The 15,771-nt window shown below is 54.4% G+C and overlaps 2 protein-coding genes across 2 annotated transcripts in view; one reads left to right on the forward strand and one right to left on the reverse strand.

The window, feature by feature from the left end:
- The window catches only part of TMEM273 (transmembrane protein 273), a 90,458-nt gene extending 88,737 nt beyond the window's left edge, over positions 1 to 1,721 (reverse strand). Inside the window, exon 1 of the mRNA XM_075610266.1 lies at positions 1,650 to 1,721. Within this exon, the coding sequence (XP_075466381.1) occupies positions 1,650 to 1,701 (52 nt within the window). The 5' untranslated portion in view covers positions 1,702 to 1,721. The remainder of the gene's footprint in view (positions 1 to 1,649) is intronic.
- C8H10orf71 (chromosome 8 C10orf71 homolog) overlaps positions 1 to 15,771 on the forward strand; it is a 30,738-nt gene that overhangs the window by 2,610 nt on the left and 12,357 nt on the right. The window lies entirely within an intron of this gene.

The raw sequence follows: 15,771 nt of genomic DNA on the forward strand, positions 1-15,771 counted from the left end.
CGCTCTGCGTGTTATTATATTGCTCTGCGTGTTATTATATCTCTGCGTGTTATTATATCGCTCTGCGTGTTATTATATTGCTCTGCGTGTTATTATATCTCTCTGCGTGTTATTATATTGCTCTGCATGTTATTATATCTCTCTGCGTGTTATTATATTGCTCTGCATGTTATTATATCTCTCTGCGTGTTATTATATCGCTCTGCGTGTTATTATATTGCTCTGCATGTTATTATATCTCTCTGCGTGTTATTATATTGCTCTGCATGTTATTATATCTCTCTGCGTGTTATTATATCGCTCTGCGTGTTATTATATTGCTCTGCGTGTTATTATATTGCTCTGCATGTTATTATATTGCTCTGCATGTTATTATATCTCTCTGCGTGTTATTATATCTCTCTGCGTGTTATTATATCTCTCTGCGTGTTATTATATCCCTCTGCATGTTATTATAACCCTCTGCGTGTTTTTATATCTTTCTGTGTGTTATTATATCGCTCTGCGTGTTATTATATCTCTCTGCGTGTTATTATATCGCTCTGCATGTTATTATATCACTCTGCATGTTATTAGATCGCTCCACGTGTTATTATATCTCCCCACATGTTATTATATCTCTCTGCATGTTATTATATCGCTCTGCGTGTTGTTATATCCCTCTGCGTGTTATTATATCTCTCTGCATGTTATTGTATTGCTCTGCGTGTTATTATAACTCTCTGCATGCTATTATATCTCTCTGCGTGTTATTATATCGCTCTGCATGTTATTAGATCGCTCCACGTGTTATTATATCCCTCTGCGTGTTATTATATCGCTCTGCGTGTTATTATATCTCTGCATGTTATTATATCGTTCTGCGTGTTATTATATCTCTCTGCGTGTTATTATATTGCTCTGCGTGTTATTATATCTCTCTGCGTGTTTGTACCTCACACTGCGTGTTATTATATTAATCCACGTGTTATTATATCGCTCTGCGTGTTATTATATCTCTGCATGTTATTATATCGTTCTGCGTGTTATTATATCTCTCTGCACGTTATTAGATCGCTCCACGTGTTATTATTTTATCTCCCCGCGTGTTTGTATCTCACACTGCGTGTTATTATATTAATCCACGTGTTATTAAGTTGAAATGATTGAAATCTTCTCCGTGATGTCACATGGTTTCAGCCTTTTCCCACCAGCGCCACCTGCAACACTTGGGAGTACCATGTATAAAAGTCCAGATTAACTAAATGGTGCTCAGTAGTTCCGCATCTTATGGCCCTTAATGAATAGATATGACACATGATGCCCGTCCTCTGACTCTGAGCTGCGGCTCTGGTTCATGCAGCTATTTTTACGCTCAGCTGTCACAGACAATAGCAAGCAGCGCTGGGAGTGTGAGTTAACATTTTGTGGAGCTGATGTCATCAGATTAGTGGCTCGTTATTTACCTATGATGTCAGCAACATTCCCCGATGACATCACCCACTCCCAAAAATAGTATCCCATTCTAACTTTCAGGAGTGCTGCTCTAACCCCTCGAGTGCCAGAAGTGGCAGCAATGCCTTGTTCAGAGCTGGCACTCAATGGGTTAACCAGTAATTAGCTCAAACGGCGTCTTCTCCTTCCTGATCTCACCCCCCCCCCCGTCTTACTTTTGGTCTTTTGATACCTCTTGGACTCCAGCCGGGTGCCATCCCTGATCATGTCTTCTTGCAATATGTTCGGCCCACTTCCGAACCCGTCCGTCTATTTTCCCGTGCCTTCGGGTAATACCCAGCATGCATCTCTCCAGACTTCTTTGCGTTTTTCTCTCCTCTGGCCGTGAAGAGGTTAAGTTGGAGCGGGGGCTGTCGCACTTTCAGCACCAGAGGGGCCAGCGTTGCATATTGCTGCAGGGTCTCCAGGGTGTGAAGGGGTTAAGTCCAGGGGGGGGGGGTGGAACCGCGGGCAATGTGAACTTCCGCCATTTTGTTTGGCAAAACCAACGTTTAAGGCCTCGGCCATGTTAGTTGCTTGCTGGCGGAAGCGCGCTGGCGCGCGCTCCCGCTCAGCACTGAGCCCTACAGCCGCAATTAGAGCGGCTTTAGTAGGGGCTCAACTACGCTCACCTACGCTTCCGCAAGCGCTTGCGGAAGCGCAGGTCTTAGGGGAATTTAAAATTCCCCCGCTTGCCGGCGCGACAGGCCGGCCCAATGAGGGCGAACCAGCTCCGTGACGTCACTGTCCCGCCCCCGGCCAGTGACGCGCCCGCCCCCGGCCCGCCCCCTGCAGGCCCGCTGACGGCGCGTGCAGTAAGCAACCGCAAGGCCAGGGAAAGCACCCGCTTTCCCTGCGCCTCAGCGCGCCTCAGCACGCCAGCAGGGAGCATGGACTCAGCCTAAGGGGGTCAAAAATGAAGATATTTTGTGAGGCGAAGCTGAGAACGTGCAGACATTTCCAGCTACAGTAAATGGGCGAAAATAAGTCAAACAGGAAGGCGGCTGGCACAGGGCGTTCACAGGTGCGCACTTATTGGGGGGGGGTTATATTACACACAGAAACCTCGTATAAATAGCGCCCGGTCTCCCCTCCTTCTGTGTCAGGGCAGAAATAGCTGAATAGCTGAAGGTCGCGGCGCATGAAATCAGCGCTACTGAACTAAAATTAACTCCTCACTATAGATGGGAAGAAAAAGCAGGAGGAAGGGGAGCATGCCCCCCCCCCCCACTCAGCCCCCCCCCCCCCCACTCAGCCCCCCCCCCCCCACTCAGCCCCCCCCCCAGCCCTCCCCGGGGCCCGAGACAAGAACACACAACAGGTAGAGAATGTTTGTGCACAAGAGGGGGGGGGGGGAGGGAGGAGAGGGCGCCTGGAGGGATTATTAGGGGGGGGAGATGTCCAAGAATTTTAAGCTCCGCTGTGCTGAGCCTGGCGAGGTATATGGCTGAGTGCCGGGGCGGCCAAGTCCAGTCCTCAGGGGCCACCAACACGTGAGGTTTTCAGGATATCCCTGCTTCAGCACAGATGGCTCAATCAGTGGCTCAGTCGAAGACTTAGCCACTGATTGAGCCACCTGTGCTGAAGCTGGGACTGATTGTGCCACCTGATTGTGCAGGCTCTTCGACTGAGCCACCTGTGCTGAGCAGGGATAACCTTAAAACTTGACCTGTTGGTGGCCCTTCAGGACTGGAGTTGGCCGCCCCTGGCTTATTCCATGACTGTCCCCTCCAGGACATGAAAGGGTTAAGGAGCAGGTGTTTATTTTGGATGTGACCAAATGTGGCTTTCTAAGGGTCCGTACGTTACTCCGGGGGTCCGTACGTCACACCGGGGGTCCGTGCGTTACACCGGGGGTCCGTACGTTACCCCGGGGGTCCGTACGTTACTCCGGGGGTCCGTACGTTACACCGGGGGTCCGTGCGTTACACCGGGGGTCCGTGCGTTACCCCGGGGGTCCGTACGTTACCCCGGGGGTCCGTACGTTACACCGGGGGGTCCGTACGTTACACCGGGGGGTCCGTACGTTACACCGGGGGGTCCGTACGTTACACCGGGGGGTCCGTACGTTACCCCGGGGGTCCGTACGTTACCCCGGGGGTCCGTACATCACTCCGGGGGTCCGTACGTCACACCGGGGGTCCGTACGTTACTCCGGGGGTCCGTACGTTACTCCGGGGGTCCGTACGTAACTCCGGGGGTCCGTACGTTACACCGGGGGTCCGTACGTTACCCCGGGGGTCCGTACGTTACCCCGGGGGTCCGTACGTTACACCGGGGGTCCGTACGTTACCCCGGGGGTCCGTACGTTACCCCGGGGGTCCGTACGTTACACTGGGGGGTCCGTACGTTACCCCGGGGGTCCGTACGTTACCCCGGGGGTCCGTACGTTACATGTCCGCGGAGGGAGAGGTTATTTACGGGAGATTCCAGCGAGCTTTGTGTTGCGTTACTACAACTGACTAACCCACCGAGGACCGGCAGACGGGGCCTTACTGCCTCTCTCCGGGGCCTTACTGCCTCTCTCCGGGGCCTTACTGCCTCTCTCCGGGGCCTTACTGCCTCTCTCCGGGGCCTTACTGCCTCTCTCCGGGGCCTTACTGCCTCTCTCCGGGGCCTTACTGCCTCTCTCCGGGGCCTTACTGCCTCTCTCCGGGGCCTTACTGCCTCTCTCCGGGGCCTTACTGCCTCTCTCCGGGGCCTTACTGCCTCTCTCCGGGGCCTTACTGCCTCTCTCCGGGGCCTTACTGCCTCTCTCCGGGGCAACTGATCTCCTTACAAGGGAAATGATGGGTGTCTGATGGAGTAACGCTGCTTGGTGAATACGGACCTTTTATGCTTGAACGGGGTCACAGGGTCACAGGGTCACAGGGGGTCTTCCGAAACAGTAGCGCTCTAATCAAGCAGCGTGTCTTATTCCCTTATGTCTTTTAAGTGGGGTTAATTGCATGGTGATATTTTGGGGTCACCGCCTGTGTTTGCGAGCTGAAGTGTTAATAGAAGCGAGCTAACGGGCACACATATCTCTGCCCGCGAGAAGCGCTCAGCGATGCAACACACTGTAATACATTCACATATCTCTGCCCGCGAGAAGCGCTCAGCGATGCAACACACTGTAATACATTCACATATCTCTGCCCGCGAGAAGCGCTCAGCGACGCAACACACTGTAATACAGTCACATATCTCTGCCCGCGAGAAGCGCTCAGGGATGCAACACACTGTAATACAGTCACATATCTCTGCCCGCGAGAAGCGCTCAGCGATGCAACACACTAATACATTCACATATCTCTGCCCGCGAGAAGCGCTCAGCGATGCAACACACTGTAATACAGTCACATATCTCTGCCCGCGAGAAGCGCTCAGGGATGCAACACACTGTAATACATTCACATATCTCTGCCCGCGAGAAGCGCTCAGCGATGCAACACACTGTAATACATTCACATATCTCTGCCCGCGAGAAGCGCTCAGCGATGCAACACACTGTAATACATTCACATATCTCTGCCCGCGAGAAGCGCTCAGCGATGCAACACACTGTAATACAGTCACATATCTCTGCCCGCGAGAAGCGCTCAGCGATGCAACACACTGTAATACAGTCACATATCTCTGCCCGCGAGAAGCGCTCAGCGATGCAACACACTGTAATACAGTCACATATCTCTGCCCGCGAGAAGCGCTCAGCGATGCAACACACTGTAATACAGTCACATATCTCTGCCCGCGAGAAGCGCTCAGCGATGCAACACACTGTAATACAGTCACATATCTCTGCCCGCGAGAAGCGCTCAGCGATGCAACACACTGTAATACAGTCACATATCTCTGCCCGCGAGAAGCGCTCAGCGATGCAACACACTGTAATACAGTCACATATCTCTGCCCGCGAGAAGCGCTCAGCGATGCAACACACTGTAATACATTCACATATCTCTGCCCGCGAGAAGCGCTCAGCGATGCAACACACTGTAATACAGTCACATATCTCTGCCCGCGAGAAGCGCTCAGCGATGCAACACACTGTAATACAGTCACATATCTCTGCCCGCGAGAAGCGCTCAGCGATGCAACACACTGTAATACATTCACATATCTCTGCCCGCGAGAAGCGCTCAGCGATGCAACACACTGTAATACATTCACATATCTCTGCCCGCGAGAAGCGCTCAGCGATGCAACACACTGTAATACAGTCACATATCTCTGCCCGCGAGAAGCGCTCAGCGATGCAACACACTGTAATACATTCACATATCTCTGCCCGCGAGAAGCGCTCAGCGATGCAACACACTGTAATACAGTCACATATCTCTGCCCGCGAGAAGCGCTCAGCGATGCAACACACTGTAATACAGTCACATATCTCTGCCCGCGAGAAGCGCTCAGCGATGCAACACACTGTAATACATTCACATATCTCTGCCCGCGAGAAGCGCTCAGCGATGCAACACACTGTAATACAGTCACATATCTCTGCCCGCGAGAAGCGCTCAGGGATGCAACACACTGTAATACATTCACATATCTCTGCCCGCGAGAAGCGCTCAGCGATGCAACACACTGTAATACAGTCACATATCTCTGCCCGCGAGAAGCGCTCAGCGATGCAACACACTGTAATACATTCACATATCTCTGCCCGCGAGAAGCGCTCAGCGATGCAACACACTGTAATACATTCACATATCTCTGCCCGCGAGAAGCGCTCAGCGATGCAACACACTGTAATACATTCACATATCTCTGCCCGCGAGAAGCGCTCAGGGATGCAACACACTGTAATACATTCACATATCTCTGCCCGCGAGAAGCGCTCAGGGATGCAACACACTGTAATACATTCACATATCGCTGCCCGCGAGAAGCGCTCAGCGATGCAACACACTGTAATACATTCACATATCTCTGCCCGCGAGAAGCGCTCAGGGATGCAACACACTGTAATACATTCACATATCTCTGCCCGCGAGAAGCGCTCAGCGACGCAACACACTGTAATACAGTCACATATCTCTGCCCGCGAGAAGCGCTCAGCGATGCAACACACTGTAATACATTCACATATCTCTGCCCGCGAGAAGCGCTCAGGGATGCAACACACTGTAATACATTCACATATCTCTGCCCGCGAGAAGCGCTCAGCGACGCAACACACTGTAATACATTCACATATTTCTGCCCGCGAGAAGCGCTCAGCGATGCAACACACAGTAATACATTCACATATCTCTGCCCGCGAGAAGCGCTCAGGGACGCAACACACTGTAATACATTCACATATCTCTGCCCGCGAGAAGCGCTCAGCGATGCAACACACTGTAATACAGTCACATATCTCTGCCCGCGAGAAGCGCTCAGCGATGCAACACACTGTAATACATTCACATATCTCTGCCCGCGAGAAGCGCTCAGCGATGCAACACACTGTAATACATTCACATATCTCTGCCCGCGAGAAGCGCTCAGGGATGCAACACACTGTAATACATTCACATACCTCTGCCCGCGAGAAGCGCTCAGGGACGCAACACACTGTAATACATTCACATATCTCTGCCCGCGAGAAGCGCTCAGCGACGCAACACACTGTAATACAGTCACATATCTCTGCCCGCGAGAAGCGCTCAGCGATGCAACACACTGTAATACATTCACATATCTCTGCCCGCGAGAAGCGCTCAGCGATGCAACACACTGTAATACATTCACATATCTCTGCCCGCGAGAAGCGCTCAGCGATGCAACACACTGTAATACAGTCACATATCTCTGCCCGCGAGAAGCGCTCAGCGATGCAACACACTGTAATACAGTCACATATCTCTGCCCGCGAGAAGCGCTCAGCGATGCAACACACTGTAATACATTTACATATCTCTGCCCGCGAGAAGCGCTCAGCGACGCAACACACTGTAATACATTCACATATCTCTGCCCGCGAGAAGCGCTCAGGGATGCAACACACTGTAATACATTCACATATCTCTGCCCGCGAGAAGCGCTCAGGGATGCAACACACTGTAATACATTTACATATCTCTGCCCGCGAGAAGCGCTCAGGGATGCAACACACTAATACATTCACATATCGCTGCCCGCGAGAAGCGCTCAGCGATGCAACACACTGTAATACAGTCACATATCTCTGCCCGCGAGAAGCGCTCAGCGATGCAACACACTGTAATACATTCACATATCTCTGCCCGCGAGAAGCGCTCAGCGATGCAACATACTGTAATACAGTCACATATCTCTGCCCGCGAGAAGCGCTCAGCGATGCAACACACTGTAATACAGTCACATATCTCTGCCCGCGAGAAGCGCTCAGCGATGCAACACACTGTAATACAGTCACATATCTCTGCCCGCGAGAAGCGCTCAGGGATGCAACACACTGTAATACATTCACTTATCTCTGCCCGCGAGAAGCGCTCAGCGATGCAACACACTGTAATACATTCACATATCTCTGCCCGCGAGAAGCGCTCAGCGATGCAACACACTGTAATACATTCACATATCTCTGCCCGCGAGAAGCGCTCAGGGATGCAACACACTGTAATACATTCACATATCTCTGCCCGTGAGAAGCGCTCAGGGATGTAACACACTGTAATACATTCACATATCTCTGCCCGCGAGAAGCGCTCAGCGATGCAACACACTGTAATACATTCACATATCTCTGCCCGCGAGAAGCGCTCAGGGATGCAACACACTGTAATACATTCACATATCTCTGCCCGCGAGAAGCGCTCAGGGATGCAACACACTGTAATACATTCACATATCTCTGCCCGCGAGAAGCGCTCAGCGATGCAACACACTGTAATACATTCACATATCTCTGCCCGCGAGAAGCGCTCAGGGATGCAACACACTGTAATACATTCACATATCTCTGCCCGCGAGAAGCGCTCAGGGATGCAACACACTGTAATACATTCACATATCTCTGCCCGTGAGAAGCGCTCAGGGATGTAACACACTGTAATACATTCACATATCTCTGCCCGCGAGAAGCGCTCAGCGATGCAACACACTGTAATACATTCACATATCTCTGCCCGCGAGAAGCGCTCAGGGATGCAACACACTGTAATACATTCACATATCTCTGCCCGCGAGAAGCGCTCAGGGATGTAACACACTGTAATACATTCACATATCTCTGCCCGCGAGAAGCGCTCAGCGATGCAACACACTGTAATACATTCACATATCTCTGCCCGCGAGAAGCGCTCAGGGATGCAACACACTGTAATACATTCACATATCTCTGCCCGCGAGAAGCGCTCAGGGATGCAACACACTGTAATACATTCACATATCTCTGCCCGCGAGAAGCGCTCAGGGATGCAACACACTGTAATACAGTCACATATCTCTGCCCGCGAGAAGCGCTCAGCGATGCAACACACTGTAATACATTCACATATCTCTGCCCGCGAGAAGCGCTCAGGGATGCAACACACTGTAATACATTCACATATCTCTGCCCGCGAGAAGCGCTCAGGGATGCAACACACTGTAATACAGTCACATATCTCTGCCCGCGAGAAGCGCTCAGCGATGCAACACACTGTAATACATTCACATATCTCTGCCCGCGAGAAGCGCTCAGGGATGCAACACACTGTAATACATTCACATATCTCTGCCCGCGAGAAGCGCTCAGGGATGCAACACACTGTAATACATTCACATATCTCTGCCCGCGAGAAGCGCTCAGGGATGCAACACACTGTAATACATTCACATATCTCTGCCCGCGAGAAGCGCTCAGGGATGCAACACACTGTAATACATTCACATATCTCTGCCCGCGAGAAGCGCTCAGGGATGCAACACACTGTAATACATTCACATATCTCTGCCCGCGAGAAGCGCTCAGGGATGCAACACACTGTAATACAGTCACATATCTCTGCCCGCGAGAAGCGCTCAGCGATGCAACACACTGTAATACATTCACATATCTCTGCCCGCGAGAAGCGCTCAGGGATGCAACACACTGTAATACATTCACATATCTCTGCCCGCGAGAAGCGCTCAGGGATGCAACACACTGTAATACATTCACATATCTCTGCCCGCGAGAAGCGCTCAGGGATGCAACACACTGTAATACATTCACATATCTCTGCCCGCGAGAAGCGCTCAGCGATGCAACACACTGTAATACATTCACATATCTCTGCCCGCGAGAAGCGCTCAGGGATGCAACACACTGTAATACATTCACATATCTCTGCCCGCGAGAAGCGCTCAGCGATGCAACACACTGTAATACATTCACATATCTCTGCCCGCGAGAAGCGCTCAGCGATGCAACACACTGTAATACATTCACATATCTCTGCCCGCGAGAAGCGCTCAGGGATGCAACACACTGTAATACAGTCACTTATCTCTGCCCACGAGAAGCGCTCAGCGATGCAACACACTGTAATACATTCACATATCTCTGCCCGCGAGAAGCGCTCAGCGATGCAACACACTGTAATACATTCACATATCTCTGCCCGCGAGAAGCGCTCAGCGATGCAACACACTGTAATACATTCACATATCTCTGCCCGCGAGAAGCGCTCAGGGATGCAACACACTGTAATACAGTCACATATCTCTGCCCGCGAGAAGCGCTCAGCGATGCAACACACTGTAATACATTCACATATCTCTGCCCGCGAGAAGCGCTCAGCGATGCAACACACTGTAATACATTCACATATCTCTGCCCGCGAGAAGCGCTCAGGGATGCAACACACTGTAATACATTCACATATCTCTGCCCGCGAGAAGCGCTCAGCGATGCAACACACTGTAATACATTCACATATCTCTGCCCGCGAGAAGCGCTCAGGGATGCAACACACTGTAATACATTCACATATCTCTGCCCGCGAGAAGCGCTCAGCGATGCAACACACTGTAATACATTCACATATCTCTGCCCGCGAGAAGCGCTCAGCGATGCAACACACTGTAATACAGTCACATATCTCTGCCCGCGAGAAGCGCTCAGCGATGCAACACACTGTAATACATTCACATATCTCTGCCCGCGAGAAGCGCTCAGGGATGCAACACACTGTAATACATTCACATATCTCTGCCCGCGAGAAGCGCTCAGCGATGCAACACACTGTAATACATTTACATATCTCTGCCCGCGAGAAGCGCTCAGCGATGCAACACACTGTAATACATTCACATATCTCTGCCCGCGAGAAGCGCTCAGGGATGCAACACACTGTAATACATTCACATATCTCTGCCCGCGAGAAGCGCTCAGGGATGCAACACACTGTAATACATTCACATATCTCTGCCCGCGAGAAGCGCTCAGGGATGCAACACACTGTAATACATTCACATATCTCTGCCCGCGAGAAGCGCTCAGCGATGCAACACACTGTAATACATTCACATATCTCTGCCCGCGAGAAGCGCTCAGGGATGTAACACACTGTAATGCATTCACATATCTCTGCCCGCGAGAAGCGCTCAGCGTTGCAACACACTGTAATACATTCACATATCTCTGCCCGCGAGAAGCGCTCAGGGATGCAACACACTGTAATACATTCACATATCTCTGCCAGCGAGAAGCGCTCAGGGATGTAACACACTGTAATGCATTCACATATCTCTGCCCGCGAGAAGCGCTCAGCGTTGCAACACACTGTAATACATTCACAATATATTGGGGTGGATTCATTAAAGCAGGAGCAGACAAATCCGGTCCCAAGGGCCACCAGCCAGTCAGGGTTTTAGGATATCTCTGCTTCAGCACAGGTGGCTCAATCAATGAAGACTGAGCCACTGAATGAGCCATCTGTGCTGAAGTGGCTGTCTTCGGCTGAGCCACTTCTGCTGAAGCAGGGACTGATTGAGCCACCTGTGCTGAAGCAGGAATATCCCTGAAACCTGACCTGTTGGGGGGTCTTGAGGACTGCGGTGACCACTCCTGCACTAGAGTGTGATAGCCATTATTGCTCTTCAATGGCCCACTATAGGCTGCTAATAAGTGATGATGGCTATAACACTTAATGAATATTAGTGAATATTAGTGAATATTAGTGAATATTAATGAATATTAGTGAATATTAGTGCATATTAGTGAATATAGGCTGTTGTCTGTTATTTGACCTCAGAAAAGTTGTGACATCATATGACAAATCATGACATGACCATGACTTACCCATACCTCGACATCGGGGTACTGTCTCGGAGACGTCACAAACACCCACCTTTATATAGCACACAAGAAAATATAACCAAAACTAGGTGAATCCGCGAAGTCGCTCCGTAACCACAACCCCGGCATGGACCCCCGGCATGGACCCCCGGCATGGACCCCCGGCATGGACCTCTGTCTGCCAATCACCCCCAAACCAATATACCAACTGGAAGGTCAGTCCCGTACTGGCTGCCAAAGCCAAGCATGACTCTCCCTTCCCGAAAACAAGTAGTGGAGGTACCTTACACACCCCCACAAGGAGCCAACTCCCGCCAGGGTCCCCCCCCCCTCTAATGCCTTTCCGCCAGGGTCCCATCCCCCTCTAATGCCTTCCCGCCAGGGTCCCTTCCCCCTCTAATGCCTTCCCGCCAGGGTCCCTTCCCCCTCTAATGCCTTCCCGCCAGGGTCCCATCCCCCTCTAACGCCTTCCCGCCAGGGTCCCATCCCCCTCTAATGCCTTCCCGCCAGGGTCCCATCCCCCTCTAACGCCTTCCCGCCAGGGTCCCCTCCCCCTTTAACAGCTTCCCGCCAGGGTCCCTTCCCCCTCTAACAGCTTCCCGCCAGGGTCCCATCCCCCTCTAATGCCTTCCCGCCAGGGTCCCATCCCCCTCTAATGCCTTCCCGCCAGGGTCCCATCCCCCTCTAACGCCTTCCCGCCAGGGTCCCATCCCCCTCTAACACCTTCCCACCAAGGTCCCCACCCCCTCTAACATCTTCCCGCCAGGGTCCCTCCCCCTCTAACACCTTCCCACCAGCGTCCCTCCCCCTCTAACACCTTCCCCCCAGGGTCCCCACCCCCTCTAATACACTCCCGCCGGGGTCCCCCCCCCCTCTAACACCTTCCCACCACGGTCCCCCCCCCTCTAACACCTTCCCGCCAGGGTCCCACCCCCTCTAACACCTTCCCGCTAGGGTCCCCACCCCCTCTAACACACTCCCGCCAGGGTCCCCACCCCCTCTAACACCTTCCCGCCAGGGTCCCCCCCTCTAACACCTTCCCAAAAGGCCCCCCCCCCTCTAACACCTTCCCGCCAGGGTCCCCCCTCTAACACCTTACCGCCAGGTCCCCCCCCTCTAACACCTTCCCACCAGGTCCCCACCCCCTCTAACACCTTCCCACCAGGGTCCCATCCCCCTCTAACACCTTCCCACCAGGGTCCCTCCCCCTCTAACACCTTCCCGCCAGGGTCCCATCCCCCTCTAACACCTTCTCACCAGGGTCCCCTCCCCCTCTAACACCTTCCCACCAGGGTCCCCCCCCCCTCTAACACCTTCCCACCAGGTCCCCACCCCCACTAACACCTTCCCACCAGAGTCCCATCCCCCTCTAACACCTTCCCGCCAGGGTCCCTTCCCCCTCTAACACCTTCCCACCAGGTCCCCACCCCCTCTAACATCTTCCCAACAGGGTCCCATCCCCCTCTAACACCTTCCCGCCAGGGTCCCACCCCCCTCTAACACCTTCCCGCCAGGGTCCTCCCCCCCTCTAACACCTTCCCGCCAGGGTCCACCCCCTCTAACGTCTTCCCGCCAGGGTCCCATCCCCCTCTAACACCTTCCCGCCAGGGTCCCATCCCCCTCTAACACCTTCCCACCAGGGTCCCCACCCCCTCTAACATCTTCCCAACAGGGTTCCATCCCCCTCTAACACCTTCCCGCCAGGGTCCCACCCCCTCTAACACCTTCCCAACAGGGTCCCATCCCCCTCTAACACCTTCCCGCCAGGGTCCCACCCCCCTCTAACACCTTCCCGCCAGGGTCCTCCCCCCTTCTAACACCTTCCCGCCAGGGTCCTCCCCCCCTCTAACACCTTCCCGCCAGGGTCCACCCCCTCTAACGTCTTCCCGCCAGGGTCCCATCCCCCTCTAACACCTTCCCGCCAGGGTCCCATCCCCCTCTAACACCTTCCCACCAGGGTCCCCACCCCCTCTAACACCTTCCCGCCAGGGTCCCATCCCCCTCTAACACCTTCCCGCCAGGGTCCCATCCCCCTCTAACACCTTCCCACCAGGGTCCACCCCCCTCTAACGTCTTCCTGCCAGGGTCCCCTCCCCCTCTAACACCTTCCCGCCAGGGTCCCCTCCCCCTCTAACACCTTCCCGCCAGGGTCCCCCCCCCCTCTAACGTCTTCCAACCAGGGTCCCCTCCCCCTCTAACACCTTCCCGCCAGGGTCCCCCCCCCTCTAACGTCTTCCCACCAGGGTCCCCTCCCCCTCTAACACCTTCCCACCAGGGTCCCACCCCCTCTAACACCTTCCCACCAGGTCCCCCCCCTCTAACACCTTCCCACCAGGTCCCCCGCCCCTCTAACACCTTCCCGCCAGGGTCCCATCCCCCTCTAACACCTTCCCGCCAGGGTCCCCTCCCCCTCTAACATCTTCCCACCAGGGTCCCACCCCCTCTAACACCTTCCCACCAGGTCCCCCCCCCTCTAACACATTCCCACCAGGTCCCCCCCCTCTAACACCTTCCCACCAGGGTCCCATCCCCCTCTAACACCTTCCCACCAGGGTCCCTTCCCCCTCTAACATCTTCCCACCAGGGTCCCACCCCCTCTAACACCTTCCCACCAGGTCCCCCCCCCCTCTAACACCTTCCCACCAGGGTCCCATCCCCCTCTAACACCTTCCCACCAGGGTCCCTTCCCCCTCTAACACCTTCCCACCAGGGTCCCCTCCCCCTCTAACACCTTCCCACCAGGGTCCCAACCCCCTCTAACACCTTCCCACCAGGGTCCCCCCCCCTCTAACACCTTCCCACCAGGGTCCCCTCCCCCTCTAACACCTTCCCACCAGGGTCCCCTCCCCCTCTAACACCTTCCCACCAGGGTCCCCTCCCCCTCTAACACCTTCCCACCAGGGTCCCTTCCCCCTCTAACACCTTCCCGCCAGGGTCCCATTCCCCTCTAACACCTTCCCGCCAGGGTCCCATCCCCCTCTAACACCTTCCCACCAGGGTCCTATCCCCCTTTAAAACCTTCCCACCAGGGTCCCATCCCCCTCTAACACCTTCCCACCAGGGTCCCATCCCCCTCTAACACCTTCCCACCAGGGTCCCCTCCCCCTCTAACACCTTCCCGCCAGGGTCCCCCCCCCCCTCTAACACCTTCCCACCAGGGTCCCATCCCCCTCTAACACCTTCCCGCCAGGATCCCATCCCCCTCTAACACCTTCCCGCCAGGGTCCCCCCCCCTCTAACACCTTCCCGCCAGGGTCCCTCCCCCTCTAACAACTTCCCACCAGGTCCCCACCCCCTCTAACACCTTCCCGCCAGGGTCCCCCCCCTCTAACACCTTCCCGCCAGGGTCCCATCCCCCTCTAACACCTTCCCGCTAGGGTCCCATCCCCCTCTAACACCTTCCCGCTAGGGTCCCATCCCCCTCTAACACCTTCCCGCTAGGGTCCCTCCCCCTCTAACACCTTCCCGCCAGGGTCCCATTCCCCTCTAACACCTTCCCGCCAGGGTCCCATCCCCCTCTAACACCTTCCCGCCAGGGTCCCATCCCCCTCTAACACCTTCCCACCAGGGTCCCATCCCCCTCTAACACCTTCCCACCAGGGTCCCATCCCCCTTAAAACCTTCCCACCAGGGTCCCATCCCCCTCTAACACCTTCCCACCAGGGTCCCATCCCCCTCTAACACCTTCCCACCAGGGTCCCCTCCCCCTCTAACACCTTCCCGCCAGGGTCCCCCCCCCTCTAACACCTTCCCACCAGGGTCCCATCCCCCTCTAACACCTTCCCGCCAGGGTCCCATCCCCCTCTAACACCTTCCCGCTAGGGTCCCATCCCCCTCTAACACCTTCCCGCTAGGATCCCATCCCCCTCTAACACCTTCCCGCTAGGGTCCCTCCCCCTCTAACACCTTCCCGCCAGGGTCCCCTCCCCCTCTAACACCTTCCCGCCAGGGTCCCTTCCCCCTCTAACACCTTCCCACAAGGTCCCATCCCCCTCTAACACCTTCCCGCCAGGTCCCATCCCCCTTCTAACACCTTCCCGCCAGGGTACCCCCCCCTCTAACACCTTCCCGCCAGGGTCCCTCCC

The sequence above is a fragment of the Ascaphus truei genome, chromosome 8, assembly GCF_040206685.1.
Source record: "Ascaphus truei isolate aAscTru1 chromosome 8, aAscTru1.hap1, whole genome shotgun sequence".
NCBI lineage: Eukaryota > Metazoa > Chordata > Amphibia > Anura > Ascaphidae > Ascaphus > Ascaphus truei.